General features: G+C 47.4%; 3 protein-coding genes across 3 annotated transcripts; 2 read left to right on the forward strand and 1 right to left on the reverse strand.

Annotated features, from left to right (window-relative positions):
* Positions 1-468: 468 nt before the first annotated feature.
* N7466_008707 (uncharacterized protein) lies at positions 469-2,317 on the forward strand (the record flags this gene model as incomplete). The annotated part of the gene is made up of 2 exons (XM_057168096.1): positions 469-1,210; positions 1,275-2,317. 2 exons carry the CDS (start codon positions 469-471, stop codon positions 2,315-2,317), a joined length of 1,785 nt encoding a protein of 594 aa, XP_057018727.1.
* Positions 2,318-4,094: 1,777 nt separating this feature from the next.
* Positions 4,095-5,697, forward strand: N7466_008708 (Sds3 domain-containing protein; the record flags this gene model as incomplete). The annotated part of the gene is made up of 2 exons (XM_057168097.1): positions 4,095-4,523; positions 4,588-5,697. The coding sequence occupies 2 exons, from the start codon at positions 4,095-4,097 to the stop codon at positions 5,695-5,697; spliced, it is 1,539 nt and encodes a 512-aa protein (XP_057018728.1).
* Positions 5,698-10,058: 4,361 nt separating this feature from the next.
* N7466_008709 (phosphoesterase-domain-containing protein) lies at positions 10,059-11,582 on the reverse strand (the record flags this gene model as incomplete). The annotated part of the gene is made up of 3 exons (XM_057168098.1): positions 10,059-11,149; positions 11,203-11,347; positions 11,400-11,582. 3 exons carry the CDS (start codon positions 11,580-11,582, stop codon positions 10,059-10,061), a joined length of 1,419 nt encoding a protein of 472 aa, XP_057018729.1.
* Between the last annotated feature and the right edge of the window lie 499 nt (positions 11,583-12,081).

The raw sequence follows: 12,081 nt of genomic DNA on the forward strand, positions 1-12,081 counted from the left end.
GCACTTGTTATTCCCCCCTCTTCTCTATGCCAAAACATAAAGGGACTGCTTTAGTTTTGGTGAGATTGGTGTATACCATAGAAATCATAGTTTAAAATTAAAAGGAGAATTTAATAAGAGATTCCAGAAAAACACTAAACCCCCAAATTCCCTTGTAATTCAATAGAAGAAAAACCCCATAAAAAAAAGCAGGACCCGATGACTCGACGACTCTGGTGTGGTCTAGACCTTCAAAGTCTGGGCCAACTCTTCTTTGCCTCCCGTACTGGGTACTTCCGCTGCTCGTGTGTCCGCCATATTGGGTCTGAGTACCCGGTACTCAGGTTTTTACATTATCCACATCATTTCTAGAAAACTCCCCTTACTCCATCATCTGCTTTCCCTCTTTCCCTTATTATTCTATTCTCGCCCTTTCCAACTTGCCCGCACCTCTTCCACCTAATTTCTCAACCCTTCCTACCCGAGTCCATGCTGTCCGTCGCCCTCCGCCCTCCCGACCGGACCGCTTGGATGAATGAAGTGTGCAATGGACCTGGGTGGCCTTTAACTCCCAACGATTTGACCATGCACTCCACGACCATCAGGAACGAACAACGACCTCGCTCCCAACACTCCGATGCCGTTTCTCCCGGCCCATCCTCAGTCAAGCTTCGTCGACGAGCCTCGCAAGGTTCCCTCCGCACCAAACCATCTCCGGTTTCCCGCTTTCTTTCCAAGGGCAGCGTGGCCGTTAATTTCCCTTCGTGGGAACAACGCAACTCAGGTTCACCGCTTCGCATTGAATCTCGAACAAGGTCGAGCGATTCTCGGTTGCGACTGTCGACCACAGTGTCTCGCGGGCCGAGACCACTAACGGCTTCCTCCACACAATCCTCGCCTTGGAACTCACCAAAATCGTATCAGAGTGACTACCCCACTACATTACCTCCCACACCACCAGAGGACGACAGTAACATTGCCTGGGATCCGAAGTCGGATATGCTGTTGTTTGATGCTCATTCTCACCACCGCCCGCCCATGATGGATGAAGTTCCAGGCATGAACGGAATGAACACATCACCTACCACTGGTCCCTCAGATACACTAAGCAGTCCATCTGACGGGTTATCCCATGGCTCGTCTAGCTCAAATGGTAGCCCTGGCCCCTCGGATGAGATGGACTGCCAACAGGATGTTGGCTCTTGGCTAGATCACGGAATTAATGTCACTGGTAAGGTGCCTTCGGGGTAAAAAAAAAAAGAACTATTTTATGGTCAGTTGCTGATTTGTCTTAGTGTCGTCATTGGCCATGTCAAACCCACGAGCGGACGCCGTCAAAATCGTCTCGCAAACCCTCCCATACCCACGCACTTCCGACCAGTCCATTTCCACACCCAGGACTGACAGCATCTTCTCCTCCATTGTTCAGGCTGTACACAACCACCTCCAGCCTGGCCAGTCACCATATATCAACGTCACCCATGCCGTTCCCGAACAATTCAGTCTATCCAACCTTCCTCATTCTCCCCCAAGCACTCCTCGCTCTCCAACTGCTGCTGAAGACTACTTCAACGCCACCGTCTTCTCCAGCGCCGCAGTAGTAGGTGCCTACCACGACTTCCGTGGACCTCTCCAACGGCACCTCGCCCACGCTCCCATGCCCGTTGTTCCTCCCCACAGCGTTCACATTTCCGTCCTGGAGCGGTATCTCCCACCACCGTCCGCCCAAGAATATCGTGATGTCTTTTGTCACACCCGCCCCTCCTTCCTTGTCGATCGTCTCAGTGAGCTATCTCCGAACGGCGGCTCCCTTCTCTTCGTATACCCGACCAAGAAAGGTGCATCCACCTTCAAGTCACAATATCTTGGTCCCATCCTCGATCCCCTCCTGCGACAATTGGTCGTAGTCAATGGATTATCCGCGGACGTGGGCCGCTATCTGGGCAAGATGTCAACGGTGTCTCAGATGGACGATTTCGCTACGATGAAGGCGAACATGATCTCTTTGTGTGATGCTTTGAGCTCGCCATCCTCACAATTCGAAGTAGCTGACGCTGGCCGGTCCAGCGCTCATCTGGACCGAAATCTCTGGGTGGAATGGTTTATTCACCAGGAGAAGGCCCGCATGAAGGAGGTCCTCAGCATGCACTGGCAGAATAGCCGTCGCCCACCGGTCACCAAGACCTCGAATTCCGGCATGGGCGATGGCAAGGAAGTCACATCGGCCATGCTTCTGAGTGAGATCTTCGAAGGGATCCGCAAGCGACCCTATGGCGAGGACAGCGAGCCTCACGACGGAGTTGAGCTTGGTGTATTCGTGATCCGCCGAACCCATTAATCAACCCAACCCAACCCACCCCACCCCAACCTACCTGGCGATCACTCCTCGATTCACCGACTCTCTCTTACATCCTCTTCATTTCACACCCTCCCTTTTTGATCTCATATCACGTTTTAAAAATCATGTCTTCTTCTGCAGCTCCTTTTGACTGCAACGTCATAGGACCATTGGTGTCCTTGGAGTTAATCCCTTTTTCGGCCGTATTTATTTGTTGCTTTGGCCGGACGGAAATGATTGTGAATACCCATGATGTTGGTTCTCATTATTTGGCGAATATTTTCATGATCTCTTTTTTCATTTTTTTTTTCTCGTGATTAATATATATAAGACAAGTAAGTTTACATAAAGTCCAATATATGATTTCATAAATGGGAACTCTCCTTTTTTTCCTCTCTCTTCTCCTTTTCTCCCTTTTTCCTACGTATCTCTGCCTGGTCAGACATCATCAGGCACCATTACCTCACCGACTCTACTAGTATTTTCGATGTGATTGGAAGACGGTCAGTCGGGATCACTATCTGGCCCAAGCATGGATTGAAACCTGCTTACTGCATGTGGCAGATTACGCGAGTTATTGAAATTTTGGCCGTGCATCATTGAGAAATTGGACCTCGGGATCTTAACCTCCCTAGGTAATGTTTATGTATGAAGTTTGGGGAGGTACCGGTCATTGGATGATCTGCCCACAAGTATTTTAAGGAATATTTGATTGGAACTTTGAGTCCTTCAATGTTGCTAATTTCAAAAGATCAAGATTGCATTGAATTTGAATGTTGACGATCAGAAGCTATACAATACGTTTCCCCTCTCAAAATGCTCAAAGCTTTCATTGTAAGTTTCTATAGTTTTGATAGGATACGCGCGATTCTATGATGTGTGGAATTAAAAAAAATGAGATTAATACTGTGCCTACACTATGGCATAGTTTTAATTCCACACATTACAGAATCGCGTCTATCTTACCAAAACCATTCATCACGCCCCTTTACTACTGGGTGCTGTGTGAAATTTTGTCACATGATTTCCTCAGTTGGTGCTAGGTAGTTGAAAAGTAGTAAGATATGAAAGCAGTAGGCACCGAGTGGCGGGTACAAGGCCTAGTATCTCAAGCATGAAGTTTACTACTATACTCTTCTCCAGCTTGAGTAGTACTGACTACTGAGTAGGTACTCATATCGAGTACTCAGTGTATACTACCCATCTTAACTTTAGGAGTATGTGGAATTAAGTAATTTCGATAGACTACGCGTGCTTTTCAGCCATCTGTGGCAGGGTTTGGCGAGGGAGAATCTGAAACCAAATGCATGGACCAAAAATGTCCAATTCATGTACAGTTACTATTCCAGGGTTAACATTTGAACGTCTTAGAATACAAAAGTTGTTCTTTCAAATTCAATAAAACCTTAACACAAGAAACATCTAGATGATCACAAACCATGGTGCATAACTAGAAATCGGGTTGTTTCAGCCGGTCATTGCTCTCAGTCAGTGAATGCACCAGTGAGTACAAAAGTGAATTGAACAGTACTAATATAGTATGGAGTATGCTTCGGGCCCGGAGAAACGTAGCCCCGCTACTAACCTATTTGGGCGTCATAGTACAAACGTCGCGGCTTGCCTCTCCACTTCACGTTTTGCTAGACCATATACCTCTGCGTATTTAATAAACTTCTCTAGACACCTCTTTTCGACCGATCCTCAACTCCTTATCCTCCACAATACTCATCACCCAATTCCCACGGGGTTTTTTCTCGCTTTTTATCCCACCAAGTTCATGGCCTACTCCCCGCCCCCATCACCCGGGACCGGGCCCGCCTACCATGGAGGTCAACTTTCACGAGGCCGTTCCACAAGTCCTTCAGGTGCAGCAGGTCCTGTCTCAAAACGGGATAAACGCCGTTCTGCACTGCAAGAACGCCTACATGATTTGACTGCGACGTTCAGCCAGAACCGCGACGCCCAATTCCGACAGCAGCTACACTCTCTTCAATGCGATATGACTCTGATTAACAACTCCGACCCTTATGACGCTAACCCACTCCCTGATTCCTCGGATGACGTCGCAACACTTATTGAGGAGACCGTTGGTGGGGGCAAGTTTGCTAAAGAAATGGCGAGCTTGTCCGGAACCTGGTATGCCAAATTTGTGCAAGAAGTGAACAAGGTCAAGGAGACCCGCGATGCCGATGTGGCTCAGCTTAATGTAAGTTCTGCTAAAAGAACCCCGTTTCATCCGAATTAATCACTAATATGTGCATCCTGAGTAGGGCCGCCACGAAAACCACCTCGAGCGACACAGACGTGAATATGAATTCCGCGCGCATTTTGCCAAGGAGGAGTTCAGCCAATTGTCGGGCACCATGCGCGAACGTCTTATGCAGAGTATCTCGAGTAAACGAGCTCGCATGATGCGTGAGAAGGAACAACTCGATATTGCGGACACCAATGCGCTTCTCTTGCACCCAAATCAATTTAGCATTACAAACCCCGCTAGCCCTGGCGGAATTCACAGCAATCGCAAGACCCGGCACACTCGGCACCGCGTGGACATGGACGAATTGGGCAACGGAGTTGCTGCAGAATTAAACAAGCGCAAGCGCAAGGCGCCGGAGGAGGAAATCGGATCACCCGTGCGGGACGCGGGTGGCACGACTCCGGCCGAGCGCTCCAAGGCCTACATGGCTCAGCAGACTGCTCCGACATACTCGATTGCTTCATTGTTTACCGATAAGGAGCTCAATGCGCACGCTAACCAGGCGCACACGGCTGCTCTCCACTTTTTCTCTACTTCCAAGCGCCCAGAGCAAGGCTCCGGAGTTATCACCAATGGCAACAATACCGATGCCGAAGATATGGGCGATGGAACCCCGCTCGATGACAACGGCACCCCCAGTGCTGCCGATATGATGCGCACCGCTAGCCACAATTTCCACGTTACACGCTCCACTCGTACAACCGCAGCCCACAGTGCTCTCAGTGCTCTTGCGGATCTGGCCGATAAGCCTGCAACGCGCCCCGCTTTGCCCTACCATGCCCTTTCCAACTACATTGCGCGACCCAACGGAAATGCCCCTCCACTGACCTCACTTTTGACTGAGGAGGTAGATGATGACATTCTCCGCCTGGATCGTTTGAACAATAAGCCAATGAGTTGGATTGATTCCTCCCTTATCGAGGTGGTTGCTGCTATCAATCCACCCGCCGATTCAACAAACAGCCACCCAACTGCCTCCGAGCGCTTTTCTTCTGCGCACCCGGATTTCCCCGCTTCCCTTGGTATGCTGGCTGTACCTGCACGACCTTGGCAAGGTGCTGAAATGTTTCAATCGGTGGGCATGGAACGGGAACGCAGCAGCAAGCGTACCCGCAACCACTAGCAATGGTGGTTTGCTATCTTTCAATAAAGCGATAGAAATGTCGCGGACTTGGGGGTCAGCCCCGGTAACTTTCATCCGTTTTTCAGTTTCTATTAGTATGTTTCAGATATTATTTTCAGTTATGGAGGGCAAGGGGTATCTATTTTTATGGGAGGCTGGCGTCCGGTTTGATTGATTTTGATGTCTGACAGTATTCATAAATAATATTCATTATCTTTTCTTCGAGTAAAGCCGTTTCGTACAGATTCAAGGACATGTCCGTACTATTATGTTAGATTACGCATGGTATACAAGTAGTTATATGAGTGTCTCCTAGTAATATTTCCTATTACTAGACCCAACCTTGAGTAGACTGCAGGGTCCAGACTTCAACTAACTTGACCTCAAGTCCTTGTTTCCCTCGAATACGTTTGATGCAGCAAACTTCAACGAGTATCTGAGCCCCTCCATCTCTCTTTCTCCTTATTTTCTTCAGATACAACTCTTGAGTTTGAGTATACGTTGCTCTCTACCTAAACCCTTCTCCCCATTCTCTCTTTCTCTCTATTTTCCTTTTCTTCCTCTTACATAACTCTGCCTCCATACTACCACCTCATAGGAACGACTTTGAGTATATGTTACTGTCTACTATTTCGCTTTATTCCCTATCCTCCCTTCTTTTTTCTTTTCTTCTCCTTGTACACCTCCGCTTCCAATAGACTTAAGAATAGACTTGAGAATAGACTTGAGAATAGACTTGAGAATAGACTTGAGAATAGACTTGAGAATAGACTTAAGAAGGCATTTGAGGTATATTAAGACATCAATGCGTCCTGATTATGCTTAGCACGTCATATGACCTGTGTTAGTATGAGAGTAACCTGTGTTTATATTAAAGCCCAATTGATTCCAACTCTGGGACAGAGACTCCTCTACCTAGCCTCTGGCTAGACCCAACACCTAAGGCTAAAAACCCTTCAAAGTCTCCAAGTTCTTGACTTCTATATTTACTTCAACTTCCAAGCTGTAAGTGAGCAACAAGTTTTCATTTCTATTGAACTCTCAGTTGGCAAGAAGTCACTTAGGGGATTTGATGATATTTCAAATGCGTAGATGATGCAACTCATCATCAAGGCATAGCACGTCCGCCAATGTCGTGGTGATGGCTTTTTGACCTGCGCCGAACTTCATTCTGGCATGCATACCACATCCGCCGATATCCTGCGCCTCGTCAATCATCTTTGGTTGGAGATATTCAACCAAGGAGACCTTAGCCTCCACCGCTGGATGTATACCATCGCCATACTTCAATCTCAACATAGAACCATGGAGACTGGAAAAGCCAGGTCTTGCCACCCACGCAAAACCAAGTTGCTGTATCTTTTCACATTCGAGGCCTTGCCCTTCGAGAATCGGTACAGGAATCTACCTGTTGCCATCAATCTACATTGCGAAAACCTACATTGCGGAAGCAGCATGAATTTCTGTGCCAGTGTGAACTGGGCTGACCAAAAAGCCATGAAGTGGGCTGAGATCTGTTTGCATGAGGTCTTATTCAATGAACAACGAACACATTACTTTCAAAGGAAGACTGTAGCGTTATCATTGTTGTGCAGAACCTTGACGAATGAGGTTTCATGATTATTTGGAGACAATGCAACTGGCAATTTGTGAAAGAAAAAGAGAAGAAAACTCCCATTGGAACGACTCGCCTTCGTCTTTTGACAAACCAAGAATTTTTGCCGCATTTGAGCAGCCATGTGGTGCTTTGGCGTGGAAAATCTCATTCGTCAAATAAGGCCCGATGACAAGTTCACACTACTGCACATAGCATAATAACGCAACCTTTCGACACCCCTTGGAGTCTCCTGAAACTTCATTCAGCCACAATTGTAAACAGTGGTGGTAAGCCACATGATGGAGCTGTTCCGTCGCAGTCCTCATTGACCAGCTCCCCCCTGGACTTGTTTGTGAGGCAGAGAGCCGGCTTGCCTGAGTTTGGCCAATTCTCGCACAGATTTCAAACGTGGACTGCATGTCCATTCACATTCATGACTTTCCCACAGAAGTTTCTTCCCACTCCACGGAGGTTCATGAAACAGGCCCTACGGATCTCTCTTCATCTTTATGGACTTCAAGAGCGCGTGGGATGCTCAACAAAATAGCCTCTTCAAACATCATACTCGGGGAGGCCAGTCAAATATTTCCTTATCCTCAAGATCATCACTCAAAGCGGAATTGGAAATTCCGAGCTTTCATTAGCTCTGAGAGATCGACCCCTCTGGTCCAATTCGACAGCGCTGCCCATTCTTCAACCCAGAAGTTTCTTCAGCTTTCAAGCTGAGGAGAGTTGAACCATTTTCTATGTATTTTATGCGCTGACTGCGACTGAAGTCGAATGATCAAATTCTTCGCACGAATATGGAAATCCCAAAGCTTTGGAAGTCTATATTTGTAAGAATCGAGTGAAATACCGGGGTTTTCAAGTCCCCGGGTTTTGCATGAATCGTGCAAACTTGTATAGCATTGGTCTCTACTTTTTTCCTCTATATCATGTTTGGTCAGACGAGGTGTCTGATCAAGGTTTGGGAGAGTGAAGTGGAATTAGGACCCTCTGTTGAAATAGTGGTAACAGTCCAAGGTTTCCCAGCATCTTGAGGGATCAGATTGTCAGCGTGTCTAGAGGAGAAATTCCACGGAAGACCACAAGTCTACGGTTTCTCCTCTGCACATGTGAGAAGGGTCAATTTGAGGCATTCACGGACTATATTGATTTTACGATCTTCAAAATTGACGCCTTCTGATCATCCAGACAATATGTCTTCAAACTATCCTGATGGATATCAGGGTAAGGCATTATGGTGAAGTTGAAAGAAACTTCGTCCATCCACCACTGCTTAACTTTCAAGAGGCCTCAACATTGAAATGGCACTGGGCAATGATCGTGTGCAGAAGGCAGCCAAAGTGTCCAAACTAAGGTTACCAACAACCAGCGCAAAGTATCGAGCTGGCATATCCAAATTTAATGATGTCAGCCAATACATGGCACAAAGGGCTGTGGAGAGAAATGAATATCCAGCAGACTCCAAAAAGCACTAACAGCGAGTAGCGAGATAGACGCATTCTTGAGGACCCTACGCTCTCTTGGCCTACCCACCGGCTGCAAATTGCCTTCTCATAAGGCTGTCTTATCTTGTCCTGGATGAAAGCACCGGGTTTGGTTCATTGTTCTTGATATTGACTGTCAAAATGGTTTGCGTCAGGTTAACACTCTGTGGCATTATTCTGCGCTCGATCACTCGAAGACGTGACTTTCCACAGTCAATTCACATTTGAAGATTCGAGCCATCAATCAAGCACGCGAACAATAGTGGCAGCTCGAAGTACTGAGATTCAAACTTCAGGACGCACGACAATAGACACTTTCTTTGGTGTCTGTCAAGAATGCTGTGGGATTACAGCGACGTGATTGTGATGTGGGTGTTACTTTTGATGATGCTGATATCTGTTGTTGCCATCCCTATGCTCTTTGGAGGGCAGTAGAGACTCTCAAATGGTCAAAACCCCCGATTCCAGAAAATTTGCGGGAACTCAGAGAAGTGCATGACGAGACAGGGAACCCACCCTTCAGCAGATAAAATGTTCCTGGTAATCTGGCCAATGTTCCTGGTCATTTGCCCGAAGCGTGATGTACTGGGCGAAATCTGGAAAAAGACATTACTCATATTTCGCTCAAGAGAAAACAAAAGCTGTGATGGATGGGACTTGGCCCTTCAAATGTTGGTTATTTGCTCTGGAAGAAAATACTCAGCATGGCATGGAGTGGCTAATCGAGTCACCAGTTGACTGAAGGGTGAAGTCTTGACTCTTGATCAGTATATTTTGTTATATTAAACCTTGGAACCTCATTTTGCCACCCGCTTGGTCAGCCTGTAGCACCTTAAACCCTCGGTTTGATTTTCAATACCTGTTACCTGGGCTACAAGTGGTACCCAGATAATTGTAGGGGTCAGGGTTGAAGTGCTCGTATTCGAAAATAGATCTGATGCAAAATTGCCACTTCAACATTGCACCCATGGATGGATGTCAGCTTGGAGCCTCAAAGGGGGACTTAGTATGTATGTATTGATGTAGGTATATAGCACTTGAGCAGCACTTGAGTACATAGTATGTATGCAGATTCAAATGTTTGTTTATGGTGTCCAATATTCTAAAAGTTTCAACATTGAAGTTTCAAATCTAATCTCGTCTGTGAAAATATCGATCTGTTCTCCGGCATAGCGGAACCCCGGTAAAAGATCCCTCCAGGGCTGGCTTGCTCACTCCCGGATGTTAAGAATTAAGAACGCTATAATGCAAGTCGCGAAATAGTCTAAATACACTTATAGAAGCCCAATCACAGCAACCAAAACAGAAATCAACGAGACAGAAGCTGGAATAGCCAAAGAGGAGGCCGCCCCGGCGCTTGCAGAAGCTGCTGCCACTGCACTGGTACTTGTAGACGCAGCGCCGGGTGCACTGATACCAGGAGTAGCCGAAAAGTTGTCATGACCAAGAGTTCCAGTGGTGTTGACACCAGAGATATACGTTGTGCCATTGCGAGAGTAGGAGATACCGACGTCCATGCCGTAAAGGGCATCGTAAGGGAACGGGGCAGTGTAATTGTAAGTCGGAGCGCGGCCTTTGTACAAATCAACGACGGATTGCAAGATACCATTGCCACCCGAGCAAGTGTCATTGGTAGAAGGAACGGGCCAGTTAGACCGGTAGGCTGTAAAGCCCCATCTCATGAGCGGACCGGGTAGGGACTCGTTGATGTATAGCTTGGTGCTGTCGACGGCCCAGTTGGTGTAGCTGACTTTGTCGGCGACAAATTTGAACAAATTCGCACCGCAGTCCCAGCGGCCCAGTGAAGGGAGACCCCAGTTGGCCTCCACGGAGGCGAGACTGGAGTAGTGGGTGTAAAGTGTATCGTCCTTTGTGCCGACGAGATTTTTGGGGACGGCGCCACCTAGTAGGATGCTGAACACACGGTTAGGCACATCGTAGACTTCCGACTCGTCGAAGGTCAGCAGCATGAGGGTGTTGTCCCAGAAGTATGTGTTGTTCATCAACTCTGATACGAAGCCACGCAGCCAGTGCGAGCCATATGTGATATTGGTGTCGTGTGCGTCATTGGTCATGTTGGGCGTGATGAAGGCCCACTGGGGAAGTTGCTTCTTTTGCAGGTCGGTGCGGAAAGTATTGAAACTTTTAATCAATCCTAGAGCAGTATCATTGCCAGAGATATTGTTGAAGCTGACCAGAGGGTTATGTTTGCGCACATAGTCGTCGGCGTAGGTCTTTTGGTTAGAGTAGTTGTAGCCTTGGAAGCCGGCGTATGGTATATCCTGCTGGTACTCTCCCCATGAAATACCCTTGGTGTTCAACAGATCAGCTACAGTCGATACATTGGCAATGTCGTGAAACAGATCTACATGTGTTCATATTAGCATTGAAGTATTACCGAGCGAGTAGTATGCTGACCATTATCCATGCCGTAGTTGTCACCACTTGCAGCAGCGCAGTAATTAGGTTGAGAGGTGTGGCCGACCGCAAAATAGTTGGTCAAGGTGATACCCTTACTGGCCAGCCACTGTTGGTCGGCATTCCCGGCAGCATCGTTGTAATCCTATGGCGAAGTAAGCATCTCCAAACTTGAAATTTTGTTAGATAATACATACAACATTCTCTAACCACACCTGGTAGAACCGGTCGAAAGCCTTTCCTGTGACATTTGAAGTCCAAGTTTGTGGTACTGTAGTTTGCTGGGCTGCCTTGATTACTGACAGAGCCGGCTCCGTGGTAGTGATTGTCGCACCAGCAGCCAGGCTGGCGACGGCAAGAACCGCAGCTATGGAGACCATTGAAAAGGTCAAGAAGAACAAATTTCAAGTGAGGTAGTTGGAGGGATGGGGAAAGGCACGAAGATAATCCATGGAAAATAGTCAGATCAAGGGTTCATTTTATAGCATCGAGCCATGGAAGCCTGGCTCTACAGTTTGATGCGACCGTGGGGGCAGCCCCTAATGCGGAAAGTGGCCATGGAAGAATGAGATGGCCAGTCACACATTCTCGCACCCGAACAAATTTCCGACTTGCACAGTGCTTAACAGAAAACTGGCACTGAGTCAAGGAGTTTGCACCTAGTTAGGAAATGTAACGATTTGGGGGGTGGGACTGGGGAATATCCACTGGGATTAGCGGGTATAACGTCGGATAAGCGGAATCCGCCACGCTTCAATGTTATTCTCAAGTGAACGGCCCCAAATAAATATCCTTCGGTGCAGAAGGGTCTTCCTGATGGGGGCGATATAAAAACCGCCCCTTTTGTATCACCAATCAAATGTTCAATAGTTCTTCGTA

This window comes from Penicillium verhagenii, assembly GCF_028828195.1.
Source record: "Penicillium verhagenii strain IBT 33310 chromosome Unknown utg000008l_segment0_segment0, whole genome shotgun sequence".
NCBI classification, from domain to species: domain Eukaryota; kingdom Fungi; phylum Ascomycota; class Eurotiomycetes; order Eurotiales; family Aspergillaceae; genus Penicillium; species Penicillium verhagenii.